The 21,350-nt window shown below is 35.1% G+C and overlaps 1 protein-coding gene across 4 annotated transcripts in view; it reads left to right on the top strand.

The window, feature by feature from the left end:
• Window positions 1-21,350, top strand: part of LOC150084772 (coiled-coil domain-containing protein 167-like) — a 139,252-nt gene that overhangs the window by 98,410 nt on the left and 19,492 nt on the right. For 2 of the 4 annotated variants that reach the window (XM_090375527.1, XM_090375529.1), the window contains one exon: window positions 7,068-7,411. The exons of 1 other annotated variant lie outside the window; for it this stretch is intronic. In XM_090375527.1, the coding sequence (XP_090231653.1) occupies window positions 7,068-7,174 (107 nt within the window). In that variant the 3' untranslated portion in view covers window positions 7,175-7,411. Of the gene's footprint in view, window positions 1-7,067; window positions 7,412-21,350 lie in introns of those variants that run through there. One more of the 4 variants, XM_090375530.1, reaches the window with a different exon arrangement.

Raw genomic sequence — 21,350 nt, 5'->3', positions numbered from 1 at the left:
ATTTCTTTAAATGTTTCCAATGCATTTATGCCCCATGTGACACAATAACAAATCACATATTGCTGTTCAATCTGTATGTCTGACATGATGCTTGCTTCAAAATGATCGTCAGTGGCACATGGTTAAAAAAAACTCTTAACGTAACACTAGCTCGACAAGTACTGGCTCGGTACTGAGCAGACTCTGCGTGCTCAGTAGTGATCAGGGAGAGCACCTGTCGTGGCAGTTATGGAAAGTTCGTGCAGTAAACATAATCTTGCACCATCCACAAAATGATCACCCCTCATATATTTTGCAATTTACAGCTTCCTAGCTTAAAGGTAAATAAATATACCATTAAGCTAGGTAATTTTTGCCTCACATATGCTCTCAACCTCTCCTATCAAGTGCAAATTATATATAGTTTTGCTGATAATTGTACACTACACTGTATTTCACTTTCCAGCTCAGTAACCCTGGTTATCCACCAGTTAATTCTTCAGATAAAAAAAAAAAATTATTTAGTTGTTATTTTCAGTCCTAAAACCCAGACCTGTCATGTTTTTCACACAAAACAAGGCTGCTGTTCCTTGCCTTCAACAAGACTGATTTTTAGATAAGAACACATTTTTAGGGATAATCTAGATGTCTAACCTTTTTCATTTTCTTTGCATTTAAAAAAAAATAAATCATTAGTAGTTCACACAGAAAAATAAGCTGGCACTTAGTCATTCACAAATAGTGTATACTATAACAGTAGTGTGTGTTAAACAGCTAACCATATTTAAATCTTCCTTACCATGAAACATTATTCTCACTTCTCACATCTGTAATAGTGTTCTCAGAACCTCTCTGAATATAACTTCATCCAAAAGAGGGCAATCATTTTAGTTAATGATCTCTCTCTCTCTCTCTTACATTGCTGCCAAACTGATCTGGTTATCAGCAGTGATCATTCATGTATTAGGAATTTGCAGATAAAAGAACCATTAGATGGCAGTGATCACAGTGTACTGACGTGGGATTTACTTAAAGATTTAATTACCATCAGGGGTAAAGGAAAGGGTTTTTGCTTCTGTAAAGGCGAGTACAGTGGTCTCTGACAGTTTTTAAATTCTGTACAGTGGGATCAACTGACGATGTTACCAACAGTAAATTCTAAGTGGGAAGCATTCAAGGAATTAATTGTGGAAGCTACTAAAAGTTTCATACCTATTAAGAAATATTGTTCAAGGTTTAGGCCTAAATGGTTGTCAAATGAACTAATGAGACTCGTAACAGAGAAGAAAAATGCATGGGATGCATATAAATTATCAAGCGACTCAGAAGCCTATGGCAGATATAAGTTAATCTGTAATCAGGTCACAAAGGAGGTTCGGCACGCGAAGGGAGATTACGAGAAATCCTTGGCAAAAGATCCTAAGAAAAACAGCAAGGATTTCTTTACTCATATAAACTCTAAAAGGAAGGGGATGAATCTGATTGGTCCACTTGACATCGATGGTTCGACTGTTGATGATCCTGCTCAGATAGCAAACTGAATGAGTATTTTGCGTCTACATTCACATGTGAGGAATTATTAAAGTTTGAAAATGGCAGAAGGTTATCAAATTGTAACAGGATACTTAATGATTTTGTAATAACTGAGAGCAAAGTGGAAGAGAAACTGTTGAAGTTAAACGTAAGAAAAGCACCTGGGGTGGATGGGATCTATCCAGTTATATTAAAGGAGGCGGCAAAGCAACTAAGCAAACCCTTAGCCATAATTATGAGAGCATTCTTGGACTCAAGGGGGGTTTCCACAGACTGGAGATGTGCAAATGTATCCCCAATTCACAAAGGGGGATCGAAGGGTGACACGAGTAATTACAGACCAGTTAGTTTAACTTCTGTTCCGGGTAAAATAATGGAGTCGCTGGTTAAGGATGCATTGCAGGATCATCTAGACAAGGCTGCAGCAATAATTCAGACACAGCATGGGTTTGTTAAGGGAAAGTCTTGTCTGACAAATTTGATAGGATATTATGATGTGGTTACAAAGGAACTGGATGCAAAAAATAACTTTGATATCATATATTTGGATTTCAGGAAAGCTTTTGACACTGTTGCACATGGAAGACTATTGTACAAATTGGAGCAGAATGGTATTAAGGGTAAGTTGCTACAATGGATAAAAGGATGGTTAAGTGCGAGAAGACAGAGGGTGGTAATCAATGATTGCTGCTCTTCTTGGACTAATGTTATTAGTGGAGTCCCACAGGGTTCGATGTTAGATCCACTGTTGTTTTGTATATTTATCAACGATATTGATGAAGGTATATCAGGCTTAGTGTCGAAGTTTGCAGATGATACAAAGGTTGGCCGGGTTGTTAATGACAGTAATGGCAGTGTGCTACTGCAACAGGATCTAGATATTTTGGGCAGATGGGCTAAGAAGTGGCAACTGAAGTTTAACCTTGACAAATGCAAAGTACTGCATATGGGTAGAAGTAACCCCAGAGAAACGTACCAACTGTGTGGTACTACACCTAAGGTGGTAGAAAATGAAAAAGACCTGGGAGTAATTGTGCAGGCAGATATGAAGTTTTCTGAGCAATGCAGACAGGCTGCCAGGGCAGGTCATGGGGTTTTGTCAATGATATATAGGAATTTTGCTAGCAGAGAAAAGGAGGTGATTATCCCTCTGTATAAGGCAATGGTCAGGCCACGCCTTGAGTACTGCGTATAGGTCTGGAGGCCTCATTTTAGGAAGGATGTAGATTTACTTGAGCATGTACAGAGAAGGGCAACAAGATTGGTGAGGGGAATGAAGGGATTCTCTTATCAAGAGAGGCTTAAGTTCTGCAAATTGCAGTGGCTGGAGACTAGGCACCTGCGCGGTGATCTGATTGAGGTGTATAAGGCCTTGAATGGGTTCAGCATGCTGAATTCTGATGGGATCCTTCCACTTGTTCAGATTACGAACCTACGGGGGCATAAATTCAAATTAAGAAAGGACAGATGTAGAATTGATGTGCGGAAATTTGCCTTTAGCCAGTGGGTGGTTAATTGCTGGAACAAACTTCCATCTGTCGTTGTGGAAGTTGATAGGTTGAATAAATTTAAGGAGGAACTGGACAGGCATTTGGAGGGAATGGTGTGATTTTTTTTTTTTTTTTTTTTTTTTTTTGGCTGATGCTGCATAAGCTCATACATTTGCTTTCTTGCATCACATGCCACCACTACTACATATCCATTTGTTTCTGCATATTTCCACAGTTCTGAATGAGTCTCTGTAATTTCAAAGCTTTCTTCCAAACCAGCTCAAACACATACATCGCTAATCAACATTCATTCACGGTTTAGCTACAAACTGACAAAACTAAATTTTATTCTTCTTCTGGACATCTGTTCTTTGGAGCAACCTGCTTTCTTGTGCTTTTCTTGAAAATTGCAATCTGCTGAAATTCAAGTGCAAGGTCAACAAGTATTTTCTGTCTTCTCAACTCGTATATGAATCAGAGTAGCAATGACAAATCATTAGGCGTTCACACAGAAAAATAAGTTGGCACTTAGCCATTCACAAACAGTTTATACTATAAAAGTTGTTGGTGTGTGCACGCCGATGAGCCAAAACATTATGACCACTCACCTAATATGATGTTAGTCCTCCATGTGCAGCCAAAACAGCTCGTACCTGGCAAGGCATGGATGCTACAAGATTTCTAAATGTGTCTTGTGGTACTGGTACCAACACATAACCAGCAAATCCTTTAACTGACGTAAGGTCCGTGGTTGAGACACCGCAGATTGGAGTTGCTGTTCCAATGCAAACCATAGATGCTCAATGGGATTTATCTCTGGGGAATTTGGAGGCCAGGGCAATACCTGGAAGTCTTCCTCATGTTCCGCAAACCAGTCTCGTACAATCCAGGTAGTGTGGCATGGTTCATTATCCTTCTGAAAGACAGCACCTCCAGAGGGGAAGACTGTTGCCATGAAAGGGTGTACCTGGTCAGCAATGATGTTTAGGTGGTAGATGTCAGAATGACCAGCACATGGATGACTGAACCCAGGGTATCCCAGCAGAACATATCCCAAAGCATGACACTGCCGCCACTGGCTTGTTTTCGTCCCATGGTCATCCAGGTGCCATCACTTCCCCAGGTAAATGACGCACATGTACCTGGCCGTCCACATGGTGCAACAGGAAATGTGATCTCAGTTATTACCAGAATTTGAAGTGTATTGCAAATCAGAAGGAATTCCATTCAACATCTTACTTATTTTTGATAATGCCACAAACCATCCACCCAGTATTGTTGGTGTCTGCTGCAATATCAAGATTCTTTTTTACAGCAGACGACCTTCCAATCATTCAAGATCCAGTTTCGATACTCACGTGCCCATTGTAGTCGCTGGTGAACTGTGGTTAGCATGGGCACTCAGAGCAGCCTGTGGCTATGTAGCCCCATATTTAGCAGGGTTCGATGTACTACGTGTTGTGACACATTACTCCTGTCACCAGCATTTCAACAGAAGGGCAACTGGCTAGTTGCGCCAGTTGCCCTTCTGTTGCCATATACCATCCAAGAGAGCTTCTGCTCTCATCGAGCATTGATGAGCCGTGGTCATCCAATACCTTACTGGCAGTTCACGGGTTTCCCCTCCTCGGACCACTTTCGGTAGGTACTAACTACAGCTGACTATGAGCACCCCACCAGCCGTGCCGTTTTGGATATGCTCTGACCCAGTCGTCTGGCCATTACAATTTGGCCTTTGCCAAACTCGCTTGTCTGCTGCCTTTCCCATATGAAGAACAGGAGTAACACTGATTAACGGAGCTCAATATCAGGTGTTTTTTTAAACCTTGTCCCGACCCGTGCATGCGCCATAGTTCACCTGGTGGTGAACTATGGCGCATGCCATAGTTCACCACCAGGTGAACTATGTCATTTTGCTTCGATTTGCATAAAGACTCACTGGTCATAATATTTTGGCTCATTGGTGTATATGTATACAGTGACTTCTTACTTTACGTTTGTTAAAATAACATGTGGTGACCATATTTATGAAAAGCGCCATGAGAGGGGGGATGTACATACCCAAACAAATATTCAACCTCGACAAAACAGGTTTATATTAGAAAAAATGCCTGATCACACTTATATTTCCATTGCTGAAAAGACTGCACCTGGTTTTAAGGCGGCGAAAGATCAGCTAACTCGGTTGGGTGCTAATATGGAGGATCATAAACTGAAACCTGTGTGTATTTACCACTATCAAAACCCTTGTGCTCTTAAAAGTTGTGACAGATCATATGTATCTGTGTAATGGTGCTGTTATTTTCAAAAGTTATCTTGAGATCTCAGTTATTACCAGAATTTGAAGTGTATTGCAAATCAGAAGGAATTCCATTCAACATCTTATTTTTGATAATGCCACAAACCATCCACCCAGTATTGTTGGTGTCTGCTGCAATATCAAGATTGTCTTTTTTGCAGCAAATACAACCTCAATACTCCAACCTATGGACCAACACGTGATTAAATCTTTTAAAGCTCGGTAGTTAAAGCACATTCTGGCTGATCTAATAGGCAAGACTGGCCATGAACAGATGAGTTTGTAGCAATATTAACAAGCCTTCAATTTAAAAGATGCTTTAAAATTCATTGATGCTATATGGTGTGAAGTTCCACATAACTGTATTCAAAGTTCGTGGCATAAGTTTTATGTCCAGATCTTAGCAACTCCTTCAAAGGCTCTGATACTGATGATTATTATGCACAGACTAAAGACAAATGCATGAAACTCACTAAAAAGACAGGGTTCACTGAAGTGGAGGCAACTGATGTCGATGATTCAATTGATTCACATCATCAAGAATTGTCAAATGAAGATCTGTTTACACTGGACCAGCATCATATTCAAGAGGGGACAGAAGCAGCAAGCAAATGCCCAGAGGTTAAATAATGGAGCCTGAGAGTGAAATGAATATTGAAAGCATTGAACCTTATAGATAAAGGCCTAAATCTGTTAGCTGATGAAGACCCTAATCTTGAACAAAGTTCTAAAATGCAACATAAAATTATGATAGAATTTGGTTGCTACTATGGGTTGAGAAGAGGCAACTTACAAAGCAACTAACTCTGGATTCCTTTTTCAAGTGCTCAAGGGAGCAGTCAAGTGAGAAGGTTAGCATAACACCTCCAGGGTTAGCAATTCCCCCCCAACCCATCTGCTCCAAATCCCAGGGAATGGAATCAGACCATGATGATCCCTCTCATCAATCTGCCTAAGACCACCCCAATCTCTCTCTCTCTTGCAATTGTTGTTTGTGTTGTACTGTATATGTTGGTTATAGTGAGCATACTTTTTCTTACTGTACAAAAATAAATAAATCAATAAAGACGAATGAATCTCTTTGGTCGCTCATCATTTTCTTTACTGCGCACAGTCTTCAAACCAAAGGAAACGAATGGTATGTACCAGTAGGGGTAACTTAGCTAGATGTGACAGTTACTCTCATAGGCCTATTATCGCATTTTTGGTGATTATTTACATTGCACATGAATTTAAATTATGGGAGACATTCTGGAACGTAACCTTTATATAAATTAATCACTATATATATATATAAATAATATATATATAAAGGCAAGTTTGTTTTTTGATGCAACAGTCAAATCTACCACTGAAAACCATAAATGTAATTGTGCACAAAATTATACACCAACAAAGAACAAAGTTCTCATTGTTACCTTTCTATAACATTGATGAATACTACTAAATTTGGTCAGTTTTTTTTTTTTTTTTTCCATGTGGTACACAAAAAGCAGTTTATTTTAGGAAACCCCTACATATGTCAGATATTTCTAACCTTATCCCAAAATGAGCCGGCCTTTTATGTTTTTGTTTTTTATTATTAGAGATCAAATGACAAATTTTGATAATTGTGGGTGTAGAGGAATCCATGCAATTCCAATACCATAGCTGCATAAACTGTCAGCAGAGCATTTTAAAATATTGAATGATTATGTCTAGATTTTGGCACTTTAAGAATAATTTTAATATGCTAATTTTTTTATATATATTTCTTTTATATATAGAGAAGGAACTCAAAGAACTTAGACATGAAAACAGAAGAAGTATGATACTTGCTCTAATGTTCCTAATATGTTTTTATGTGTTGTATTATATTTGCCAAGTTTTATGAAGTTATTTAAACTGAATCAAAAAGTTAACAGTTTTAGTACTTATCTTGAATTAAGCAGAATATGAAACCACACAGCACAATGTGCCTTAATGTATTTTATATATGAGGACCAAATGTTTATTTTTTTATAGATATTTTAAAGCAAAGTTTGTAAACTTTTGTTTTCTGATATTGAATGCATTTTTTTTATATAAGGGAAGACAGAAGTCATATGTGCTCATTTTTATTTTATATAACAGTCAAAGTAAACATCTTAAAACAGACATTTACTGGGCACCTTTGACAACAAGATACAACTGAAATAACAGTTAAATATATTACAAGATTTTCGAAGGGTAGGCAATCAGCATCTTGCACATTTATAAGATTTCTTTCATGTACCAATTTCTGAATTTTGTACAATATACAAAAAAAATTCACATTACAGTTTTAGTTAAGAAGTGATGCATAAAAAAATTACAAAATGAAATGCTATGGAAACTACACTAAAAGGATTTCTTTTTAGCTTAAGTAAAATCAGCACTAATAACCTATTGTTATTAGGTTCATTGAACAGAATTTTCACGATTCTTTAATAAAATTTCTTTTCCTTTGCAAATGATAAAAATAATCTAAACTGTTAAAAGTTGTTAGAATACATTTGTTAATTTTAAAGTAGCAAAATCAAATAAGGTTTAACATGATTAAGAATAAAATATTAGTCATTTTGAGTTTCTCTTGCTGGACAGCTGATTTTCACAATGAATGCTTTTCTTTTTAGGAAATATTTGTATCTCCTTTCTATCAAACATGTGATTACATCATACCCAATTATAATGGTTATTTTAATAATTTCAATCTAGTACTTGAAACAGGGTTGAATAGAAAAATTTAAACACCTTACTTTAACCTGTAAGCCCATAGCATTTTTAATACCCCATAGTTATTAAGACATTTGCTGTTTACAAATGAATGAACATGCTTCTATAATCGTTAGTACTCTTACACTTGGGGGTGGGGCAGGGATAGATTTATAATTCATTTTAGCTAGGAGCATTAAAATGAAATAAATATATTGTTTGAGATATTGCCATATGACATTTGTTATGGTGTTGCAGGTTTGTGATTTTTTTATTTTATTTTTTGTTTGCTAAATTTCAAAAATTTGTGAAGCCGTAAAAACAAATATCAAAAATCATGGTAACATATGATGGTGCTGTAGAAGCATTAATAATGAAATTGCTTTTGGAAATTTTCATTTTCTTTTTACCAAAATACTGCCATGATAAATATGTAGTTTTAGTTCTAATAAGAAAAATATTTTTTAATGAGAAGTATTCTCACAAGGGCTGCTTTGTATACATCTCATATAAACACTAACTTTTACAAGGAAGTGCACACACATTGAGATATTAAATATTAAGATACTAGACTACAGTGAAACTAAAAGAACATTTATCTACAAAGCCAATTGTGATTCAACTGAAGGAAGCCTTCTTAATTTCACATTTACAAATCACTTGGTGAACACAGACCATTAAGTTTATTTTCAAAAGTGAATTCAAAATGACTGAATGGTATTAAACTCTGATGAACCTTACCTATTGGGGCATTATATATAGAACACATTTATTTTAATATTTATGCTATTAAGCATAAGTGGTCATCTTGAATGAAAATGTAAGTGACAGTTTATTGTTCATTCTATCATATTCACAGATTATGAAATGTACATTTTTTGGCATTATTGGATATCAGGACTCTAGGCTAGGGTGACCAAATTTTAAAATTTAGAAAAAAAAAATTGGACATGGACAAGACTGTAGTGTGCATGCAAATCACAAGCAATTCCATGCTTTGACTTCAGATGCAGTTGTGCATTGTGAATAGATGTTTAATCAGTAATATCAGAGTGGAATCCCATTAATTTTGTTCTCTAAATGCACAAACATAAGTTTCACAATACTGCTGCTAATTAGCAAAAATGAAAATGAGTAATTACTAGTGAGTCAAAGCAAATATATTAACCCAGTATAAAACTGAAGTGCATTTTCCTTCTCTGCAGCATTCTGGATTATTATACTGTAATATCAGTTTCCAAGAATATTAAAAATGGAATTTCATAGGCTAATCTCTTATCAAACTCATGATAAGAGATTAGCCTATGAAAAGAAGAGAGGAAAAGAGAGAGAGAGAGAGAGAATTTCAAAAGAGGCTCAGGCCATACAACTTATAGTATTCACCAGTACAATAAAGCTACAGGCTTTTGCTGCACTGACAAAAAAATAAAAAATAAAAAAAAAGATAAGTTTACTGAATAGTTACACAGGTAACTATCCAGTTGACCTTTGAATTTATTCAAACTGTTAGCCTCAACAATCTGTGAGGGCAACTTGTTCCAGCACTGAATGACTTATCAGCTAAAAGAAAACTTCCTACAATCTAATCTAAACCTCAACCCTTGTAATTTGAATTTATGATTCCTAGTTCTGGAATTCTTTATAACAGTGAGAATTCCACCTTCATTCATTTTACTAATCCCTCTCAGAGCCATATAAACCTCAATCATGTCACTTCTGAGATGCCTAGCTGCCAAGCTCTGTAGCCCACATAATCTGAGTCTTTCCTCATGCAGTCATCCTTCTGCCAATCTCACCATTCGAATTGCCTGTCTTTGGACCCTTTCAAGAAGCTCAATGTCTTTTTTTCAGATGAATATTGAAACAAAAATTCACTCTAACAGCTGTATGGTTTTGCTAGGGAAAAGGATCCCAAGTTTTGTTGAGGATACAACATTATTGGAATGAATAATATGCAAAGTGTTTTAAACCATAACCGGACAAATATATGGAAGACTAAGAATTCAGAAATTATTAATATGCAGTGTGGTTTTATATCTGTTTAATCAAAGAAATAATATAAATTAAAACCCTGAGGAATATATATAAAATGAAATTTAACCTCTGAACACACACACACATATGCTTATCAGCTAATGACAGTTATTTACACACTTCTTTTGTTTTATCTGAATGTATTTTTAAAAACTCAGCAGTAGAAGTTGCACCTTAACATTCTGTTCCACTAATGCATAATTGCAGAGTTTTACAAAATGGGTGTCATCTTGTGCCCCGTTGAAAACAATGCATTTCATTCTGATTTCTCTTAACTGCATATATTGATTAAAATACATTATTGGGTAATACGTTAAAAATTGATGACATTTATTTCTTCTATTAATTCACACTTTGCAGCCAATGAGCTCTGGACTTGTACTTTCTTTTTGAAAGCTAATATTATCAACTAAGTCAATTAATATTGACTTAGTTGATTTCATATGGCCTTGGTTAAGCTTGTGCTTAATCAAGGCCATATGGAAAGCTTAGTACTGCACATTCTCTCTCATTTATGTGGTTTGGTCCAAAACAAAGGAAGTTGCATACTGTTACATATACCAATGACTTGATAAAAAAATAACAGGGTTTCAAATTATTTTTAGCACATACTTGTCAGCATCAAAAACTTTGGAAAGCATCAGTATGACGAGAAGAGAATCTAGCAACAGGCTTTGTGTTGATGAAACATAGTAATTAACTTCAGATACTCTAGGCTAGGGTGACCAAATTTTAAAATATAAAAAAGGGAACACACCTGAGACTGTAGTGTACATGTGAATCATGAACAACGTATAAGATTAACCAATGTGCAGTGCTTCAGAGTCTGATAAGATAATTTTTTACCAGATAATAATACATTAATATAATTAAATGTAAAATAAATTTTATTAATAATAGAAAATTAGAAGGATAGTACTGGCCTGATTTCATTTGGTGTAGGCAAAATGCTGTTTTGGCACCCTACCGTATATTACCCTTCCGTTGCTAGGATGTCTGACAGATGCCACTTTAATTTTTTTTAATTTGTTACTAAAATCAAATCCTGCCATGTACCCTTGTCTCGGTATTCTCTAACTGGTTATACAGTATTTTTTGTTTTCATTTTGTTATACTATGAATTACAAGACTAACTTTTCGTTTGGCATTTTTTTTTTTTTTTTTGCTTGCCTAGGCAAGCAAAAAAAGCCTTTCTTTTAGCCAATTCCCATTCCCTCGTGCCATCTGTGAGCCACCAGCAACAGGTTCATAATTAAAACAAAAAGGGATATATCACAGGTGCCACATGCACACCTTTGTTAAGGCTAAAATTATCAAACATTAGCATGTTATTGCCCTAGACATCCCTGTTGTGGTATTGCATTCAACATACATCTGGAGTTGGCTCTGATTTATGGGGTTAAGTTTCCAGCAGTAGCATTTATGTTAAGAGTCTTGTTCTGTACTATATAATTTACTTATACAAATGAGTTATGATGGAGAAGACAAAATCAGTAAGGAAGAGCATAAAAATGTTTGTATATTTGCATATTATAGAATGTGGTGTTTTAACTTAAAAATACAGGAACTTGGGGCTATAATAGCAAATCACTTACCTTTCTCATTTAATGCAGAGCAGATGGGGTTCTTTGATAGAGGCATACTTAATATGAGATTTATACTGATGTAAACTCAAGTGTATTCACAAATATATGATGAGATGGGAAGTTTAGAGTTTATCACCCAGAGCAGTATTCCTACACTATGAACCTTGCTGTTACTCAATTAATTAACCAGTTGTAATTTTATAATTAAATTAAAAAAAATAGTGCATAATTATAATATTCAAAAATTGTTTTTAATATTCCATCATTTAAAATAACGATGGAACAGGGCCATATTTAAATCTTAGCACAATATCCAGTTTTTTTAGGATGAAGTTTTACAAAGCTTGTATCAAATATGATGCTTCATTTTGGTGTACTGATTCTTTAAAAGTTGCTTGTAACTTCTAGAATCATGGAAATGTAATGCCTTAACCTTGACTGCTGTACACTGCCTGTTAAATGATCATTTTGAACTTAATTTTTTTAATCTGGGATATCTAATTATATTCTTTTGGACCAGAACCAGATGGAGATTCAATGGAACAGTTTTAACTACAAAAAATAATAGCAATTTTAAAGTATAAAGTTGTTTGGGATCATCTAATAAGATTACTTGCTATTTATTTTTATTTGTTATTTGGTTTTTTTTAGGAGCATTAGCAACTAAGGCCATATTGCTCCGGGAGATGCGGTGGTCATTTCCTGACCTTTCCGCATCTTCCGTATTTGGTGGTGACGGGCTCGAACCCCGGTCTAATCAAGAAGCGTGTGCTACGCACCGCTGCTCCTTCCCACCTGGCTACGGAGGCGCCCAGATTACTTGCTAACTATATACTGTGTATATACACGCACAGTAGCAGTCACAAATTACCATTGCTTGAAAATTTTTATATTGCTTTTAATAAAAGCATTTTCATGTTGCATGGCATAATATAGATTTGTTTGATTGTAAATAATAAAATGGGCATATGATAATATCTTACATTCTCTGTTATAAAAGTGGTTTTGCAGGTATAGTAAACCATCGACATTCACAGATTTAATATTTGTGGTTTTGATTACTTGCAGATTATATATTTGTAGAGAATATGTATTTAACATTTGTGGTTTCAATTATTTGCAGGTAATTTCTCTGAAAAGCTTGGTTACATTTCCAGCACTTACCTCTACCTAGTTATGTTACAGAGGTGTAGATGAGATGCTGATTTAGCCGACGGTTCAGTGTCTTGTTGTGATATTTAAGTCATATTACACCCACTGCACATTTGCAAGAATTCTCCACCAAATGGGGAACAATTCATCTATGTCAACCAACCAACCAGTAATTGCTGGGAAACATACATAGGTAACCGTATAACAAATATGAAGGAATTAGGTGAAATCAAACCATCTCAAAATGCTTGCTGAAAGAAGCTGTTGCCTAATGCAGTGAAAGTCCTGAAAGGCATCTAATCAGTATAAGAAGAGCTGTAGAGAGAATTATAAGTTTGGCACATGATGTGAGAGGAGAAGGTTTCAACAGTCTCAAAGAAAGTGAGCAGCAAGGAAGATATATTACATGTTAATGCTTATTAAATGAACATTCACCTTGATATCTATAAGAAAGGTCCACCCCCCTTTCCCCAAGGCTTTGGTTTTAAAAGTTGCAGTTTTGATATTAATGATTTCCAAGAATATACCCCCCCCCACCCAACCCTTCCAAATATGGAGAGTTTACCATAAATTATTAGGAAGAAAGATGTTCTTCAAAGCCTCAATTTTTCACTCGCGACATTGGTGGAAATTTTGATGTCTAAGGCTCCGACTGGCAAGATGGTTGAAATGGATCCATTGATGGGTTGCAGTCTAAAATTTAAAAGGACACCTCATTATAAAGCAATCTTGCAGGGAGCAACAAAAGTAAACAAACTTTTTTTTCTAAAGAGTATTGAAACTACAGAAATATCATCAAGAGGATCTCAATATCTCACTAATTCAGCCTACTATTACTGCCAGCCTCATTATCTTTTTGATATCATCATAGTTGGTGAGTTGTGTGTTTTTCTTTGTATATACTCTTCATGCAAAATGTATTCATGTTCATTTTTGTTATAATAAGCATGATTATTATATATTACATGTTAATGCTTATTAAATGAACATTCACCTTGATTTCTATAAGAAAGGTACACCCTCCCTTTCCCCAAGGCTTTGGTTTTAATAGTTGCAGTTTTGATATTAATGATTTCCAAGAATACACCTCCCCAACCCTTCCAAATATGGAGAGTTTACCATAAATTATTAGCTTGTACATGACAGTGCATGTTCAGTTAACCTCTAGAAAGGTGTCATTATTTCTGATAACTAGGGATAGTCTAGATAATCAATTGCAGGAAAAATTGGCTGTAGTCAGTCTGCAGTTTCAAGGGTTTTTAAATGTAAAAACAAGACCAGCAAATGGGAAAAGAAAATGTGGAACAGGTATGAAATGTGTCAGTGTGCTGTGCAGGACAAAGCTTCCTCAGCAAAGTGCCTTAGCATCTACAGAGCATCCATGTTCATTGATGTTCTGTGGACCTCAAAATCCAATGGGAAGAAGAAAATGCAGAGAAAATATAGAGGCATGTGAAAAACCATACAACATGGACTAATTAGGGTGGCCTCAAGCTTCATCTATGAAAAAAGCTATAACTGACAAAAGGAATGTAAAAATACCCTTGCAAGACTAGTTTATTGCTAACTAGCCAACTGAAAAGTGGGATTCCATGAAATTTAATGGATTGTAACCAGCACTAGGGTTGGTAAGGGGGAGGAGTATCAGTTGTTCTGCAACAGTTTATAGAAAAATGGAATTTAAGTGGGTTCTAGTAAGGCTGTTTACCTCAGAGCCCTTTGGTGCCTCCATAGCCAGGTGGGCAGGAGCAGCAGTGTGTAGCACACGCTTCTTGATTAGACCGGGGTTCGAGCCCATCACCACCAAATATGGAGGATGCGGAAAGGTCAGGGAATGACCACCGCATATCCCGGAGCAATATGGCCTTAGTTGCTAATGCTCCTAAAAACCAAATAACAACAACAACATGAGTCAAATACGGAGGATGCGGAAAGGTCAGGGAATGACCACCACATATCCCCAGAGCAATATGGCCTTATTTGCTAATGCTCCTAAAAACCAAATAACAAATAAACAAACCTCAGAGCCCATGCAGTCTCTGAAAACACCCTTGAGCAGCACATAATGTATAAATCAACAAAACCTTTCATCCCAATTGGATAGACACAGACTTTAAAATGCTTGTAAGCAAAGTTGGTATGGGGCTGAATTACAAGCAAAAGGATAAGTAGATGGAAGGTATAGAAGGAGACAGATATAGGAGGATACAAGATAGAAACTATATTTTTTCAGCAATGTTCTGGTCCATATTAGCACAGGTAAATGTATTTTAGAATTTTCCAGTCAATAATTCTTGTTAACTTTTAAAGGGCTATCAATTTTTTTGTTTTTTTTTAATTCTACAAATGAGAGATTATTCTCAAAATTTCAATTTGATATTTATTATGGCCAGAAATAAAATAAATCTAATTTCAATCCCTTCAAGAATTGGTGGCACATTCATGGGGCAAAAAAAAAACCTCTAACAAAACTTAAACTGTTAAAAAGCATGATGCTTGTCTGGTATCATGAGCTGCAAACTAATTCAGGTAAAAACTGATTTATTCCATGCCAGTAATATGTAGGACTTTTATCAGAGCACATGGCTGACCTAGAAGTATTAATTTTATTATCAGGTTTCAAAGATAAGGTGAAGTGTCTTCTTGGTATATTATTTATTTTATTTTTCATATGTTGTTAATAAATTTTCATTGTTACCTTTAACAAAAGTAGACTGTCTCCTATACAGTACACAATTTTTGCATCAACTTTGCATTTTTTAAATAAATATCTGATTTTTTTTTTCATCTATCTTAATTTAGAATCTATTAAAAGTTATCCTTAAAGTTTGAGCTTAACTAAGATCTTCAACCAAAAAGCTCATTACTATATTGTTCATATATACAGGGTGTTTTAATTAAAAGCCATCGGGTTCTATATTTTTTGGGGGGAAGGGTTCTCAGTGGAAAAGTTGTTCCCCATCCTTGGTTTAATTTAAAAATGTCATCAATGTACTTCTGAAATGAGCATAAACCATTTTATTTGAAGAAGGAAAAAAATAACACAATAGTTGTAACATGCAGGGACAACAGAAACTATCAAATGCATGTGTACTAAAGTGCAAACATCACATATAACCAGTAGTGACTCTGATATATGGGGGTGCTGCTTCTTAAAATTGCCTAAACATGTAGACATACATGGTAATAATAATAAGCAAGTTAAAATACTACAAACCATTAATGAAATTTTATTTAAAAATAAAATCCATTCTTCGGTTTTTATTTGTTGAAAATAGAATAATAACTTTTTCATTCAAGTTTGGTGTACTATTAAAATCGGCACTGCTCGCTGCTCCCCAGTTCCTTTGACTCGTTTTATCGCCTCTAAAAAAAATGTGTATTGGCAACCTGCCAACCAGGCATTGACTCAAGCACTGGGGCCAAAATGTGGAACTGTGTAGTGCACAGTTCCACCTACGGTTAAACTTCAAAGTTGAAAACGATTCAGTGTTTTTATTCGTTTATTATTGGAATGATTATTTGAAATAGACGATGAGTATACTATATGTGGGACCTGTTAATAAAAATATTCATCGCATTGCATTGTTCTTCACAAAACTTCATATAACTCCATTGACTGTATATTTAGGTTTAAAAAAAGTTGGGGATGCTGCAGTTCCACAGTGCCTACCAACAAGCTGCCCCTGCATATAACCATTGTTTTGTTTTTCATCAAATTTGATTTACGTACATTGATTTTAGAAGTAGCACAATGACATTTTTAGACCAAGCCAAAGACAAGGGGAAAAACTTTTCCATTGAGGGAGAAAAAAAAAAAAATCCCCAATTTAGCAAAATTTTAATTTAGAAATAATGTAGCTGGTAATATTTACTCTAATCTCAACAACAAGTTAAGTAATTCAGTCCAAATATGACAAAAAAAAAAATCTGACAAATAGCCTAAAACTAAAAATAAACAAGTAGACTCCCATGCCTTTTAATTTAAACACACTGTATGTACATACACTGATAGGATCTATTTTCAGTATCATCACTAGTGCATTAACTGTGCATAGTAGATTTATGGATATATAGGGCTGAAAGAGATACCTCGCAGTTGACTATTGATGAAAATAATCTCCATATGTGGGTGTTGTCATAAATTCATTTTCCATAATACCCTAGATATGGAAACAATTTCTGTAAGATTTACTCTAAATCTTGCAGAGATTGTGCCCACATCTGGGGTTGTGCCCCCAAAACCTTTCTCAAACTTCTGAACTCCATTCAAAACAGGGCAGTTGGATTAATTAATTACCCATCTCTTACAGTCTCTCCACTATATCTCATAGATATTCTGTTTCTCCTGCATACCTTTTCTATAGATACTTCCACACAAGCATTGTTCTGAAGTGGCATCTAATTCCCCACTCTCTTCTAAACCAGTCTGAACATGTGGCACAACCAGTCAGCATCCATTACTGTTCAAGCTCACAGACCCAACTTTTCTTCTTCCTCATTTATCTCCTTCAATTTCTGTTTTTTGGAACATTGTTCCTTCACACATATTTCATGAAAATTTTAGTCCGCAGAAATTCAAGTGTAATGTCAACAAGTATCTTCAGTCTTCTCAATGATCAACCCCTGCACAATATTATATACTGTATGTCCTAATATCTTTCATGTTTGGTGTTTTAATAAAACACACATACCATCAATGTTTCATTTGAACCCCTCCCCCCTTTTTTCCCCTCTCATTCTTCTTGTTAGAAGTATTGCAATCTGTGTTTTACCATTTTCAATTGTGGGAGCAGCACTACATGTTTCCTGTACCTCAACTGCATTACTATTTCACAAATCACATTTCAGTGCCACTTGAACATAAAATTAAGTGACCCGAACTTTGATGTTTTCAATATTGAGACTGGTCCTGTTTTAGCAGCTATTGTTAAACAATTAGAAATATGTGAACTCCTGCTTCATGTGCATGCTAACTTTGACACTGAGCAAAAGGACACTGTTTTGGTGTGCATAAAAACTTTTAAAATTTGATACTAATAATTACTTTAAAATTTTACTGTACAATAGAAGCTCTCTTATCTGAAGGGATCAGAACTGGTAGTCGATTGGTTAATTGAAAAAGTCAGTTAAAGCAGAAAAGCATAAAAAAAGTATACATGCATACATATCTTAAGAGTTTTATTTTCACTTAAAACATGTGCATTTGTGTACATAAAATCAGTAATTTATCTGTTTAGATGACAAAATGTAATTTTTGTTATTTAAAGAGTATCGCCATACCAATATAATATAAAATAAAGCTGTACTTGGGTGTTTCCACACATGAAATTTTTGGCTAGGGATTTAATTCAGTCCTTCATATTTAGATAGATAGATTAATTCAGTCCTTCATAGATAGATCTAAATCTATCTATTTCTATCACAGTATGTACAATTTCTGTATAGTGCATAATTTCATGTACCAGCAAATCAACACTGACATGGAAAACATTGTTGAATCTGCTTGTTGTAAATCTTTGGAATTTTCAATTTGCCTGAAAACAGTTAATCAGTTCTGTTCATTATTAGCTTTGTCAATCTTGGGCCAAAGTTTTCTTCAAGATTTAGTAAATGTTGAACTAATTTCATTCTATGCTAGTGCTAATACAGTATTGTAAACATATGTTTAATATTGATAATTTTCAACAATTCTATAAGAATTGTTGAAATTCATGTCTTCTATTTTTTTTTTTTTCCAAAATTGAACTCGGAAACTTTTGTCCAATTTCATCTCGTTAGATATTGTAAAACTCCATTCATAGGCTGGATTTTGCATTTAGTGGAAATAACATGGCCTTTATGTCCATTTTGTTAATTTCATCATAATTGAGATGTGATGGAGTGTTATTCAGAAAGAGAATAGCCTTTTCATTTGAGGCGTATTGTTTTCAACTTCAATTTCTTTACAGAAGTTACCAATTCATGAAAAAAAAAAAAAAAAACTTTGAATAATGCAGAGTTCATCCATGCTGATTTTTGTGAGTGGAAGAAAACTGGTAAAGATGAACAATTCATATTTTTAAACTATCCAGGAGTAGCTTATTTATCAACAATAGAGAGTGGCAATTTGTGAGTTATAGTTGCATCATTGCAGCTTGGCTATCATGATTCTTTTTCTATTTTTTATATTCTGCTGCTACAAGCTCCCTTTTTAGGGTCCATAGTCTAACTATCCAGGAGTAGCTTATTTATCAACAATAGAGAGTGGCAATTTGTGAGTTATAGTTGCATCATTGCAGCTTGGCTATCATGATTCTTTTTCTATTTTTTATATTCTGCTGCTACAAGCTCCCTTTTTAGGGTCCATAGTCTAACAAAGGACCCTTATAATGTTACTCAGCTGTCTGTCCATCCATCCGCCTATCACAGCATTGTATCTCTGGAACCACTCAACCTATTGTTGCATGGGTTTGTACATCATGTGGGCCAACATAACGCCATATTGGTTGTTATTGAAAAAAATTTGTCTGAGAAATTGGGGGGGGGGGGGGTAAATGTGGGGGCAAACATGTCGACAACCTATAGCTTATTATACACCGGTTAAACTTCAAAGTTGAAATGATTTAGTGTTTTTATTATTGGAATGATTATTGGAAATAGACAATGAGTATAGGCATACCTCGGTTAACGTTACCTCTGATAACGAAGCTTCGATATAACGAAGTCCGCAATTTCAAGCCCCATTTAACATAAAAAAAAATATTCCAGTTTAATCACTTGAAATCTAAACAAACTGAAGAAATTACGGAAACCTTTGGGGCTTCTCGTGGTTGGTTCGAGAAATTTAAAAAACAGGCCAGGATTCATAGTGTAAAATTAACAGAAGCTGCAAATAAGTTTCCAGAAAAACTAAAGGAAATAATTGAACGTGAAAAATTTCCAAATTTGGTGTTCAGTGTTGACGAAAGCGGTTTGTTCTGGAAACGGCTACCAACAAAAAGCTTCATTTCTATTGAAGAAAAATCAGCTGCTGGGTTCAAAGCAGCCAAAGACCGTTTAACGTTACTCTTTGGATCAAATGCCTCTGGCGATTATAAATTAAAATTGTTATTAGTTTACCATTCAGAAAATCCGAGGGCGTTAAAAGGTAACATAAAAATGAATTTACCTGGAATATGGAAAGCAAATAGAAAAGCGTGGGTTACCAAGGAGTTATTTACTGATTGGTTTGTTAACCACTTTTGTCCTAAAGTAAAACGGTATTGTCAAAAAAATAACTTTGAAGAAAAAGCTCTTTTGTTGTTAGAAAATGCTCCGGGACATCCTACTGATCTTAACACGTTGGACACATGCATTCCTATCAAAGTTGTGTTTCTTCCAGCAAACACAACTTCCCTGATTCAACCATTGGATCAGGGAATAATAGCATCATTTAAAGCTTATTATCTGCGTCGAACATTAAGCAATTTAACTGAACTAGAGGATAAAGAGGAAATGACAGTTAAAACTTTTTGGAAAAACTACACCATTAAAAACGCAACTGAAAACATTGATAGTTCTTGGAAAGAAGTCACTAAGAAATGCTTAAATGGAGTTTGGCGCAAAATATGGCCAGAAGTTGTACTAGAAGAAGAAAATAACATCCAAGAAATTAGAAATGAAGTTATCCAGATGGCTCAATCAATAGGTTTCGAAAATGTCGATGAAGAGGATGTTAGAAATTTATTGAATGCAGAAGATGATGGTTTTCAGTGGAAGATTTAGAAAACCTTGTTAGCAACGAAGAAAAAGATAATGAAGACGAAGTTAAAGAAGTTCCTGCCGAAAAAGTGTTAACCAAAGATTTAAAAAGGTGCTTAAATGACATTGAAAACGTTTTAAATTTTTTTAGTGAAAATGATCCTGATTTAGGAAGAAGTTTTATTGTTAAGCGATCAGTGTTAAATGCAATAACTCCATATAGGCAATTGTTAAATGAAAGAGAAAAAAAGCATAAGCAATCAACTTTAGACTCATATTTTAAAATGTGATTTCACTTTGTATGTAAGTTGACTGTTTATTTAATAAAACTTTTCTTTGTTCGAAAAAAAACTTTTCATTTTCTTTACGTAGGAACGTATCCCTATTCCGGCCATAGTATTTTTACCTCTGAAAACGAAGTTTCGCTTAACGAAGTAATTTCGTGGAACGCATCCTATTCGTTATTCGAGGTATGCCTGTATATACAGTAATACCCCGACTTACGCAAACTCGGAGTTACGCGGTTCTTGATTTTTTCGTTTGGCAACGCTGCCGCCCACTATCTTCAAGGTCGTTTTTCATATGTTATCGATATGGTGCGACGGCGGAGAATGAGAGCGAAAGATGAACAAAATTCAACTTTGCTGCTTTTATGTTTTTTATATCAGTGAAGGGGAAACACATTTCACCATAATAACATAAAAACCAACACAATTCCAGCTATCGGTATAATCGCAAATGCAATTAGATCGAGTTTACTACTAGTTTATAACAGATTTCACTAGCAGAAACGCAACTGGATTTTTATTGTTTTATGGTAGTAACCCATAGAAATGTGAGGTG

Source organism: Mastigoproctus giganteus, chromosome 6 (genome assembly GCF_048544385.1).
Source record: "Mastigoproctus giganteus isolate SK-2022 chromosome 6, ASM4854438v1, whole genome shotgun sequence".
Taxonomy (NCBI): domain Eukaryota; kingdom Metazoa; phylum Arthropoda; class Arachnida; order Uropygi; family Thelyphonidae; genus Mastigoproctus; species Mastigoproctus giganteus.
The sequence above is the reverse complement of the archived record's forward strand: the minus strand, read 5'-3'. Positions and strand labels throughout refer to the sequence as shown.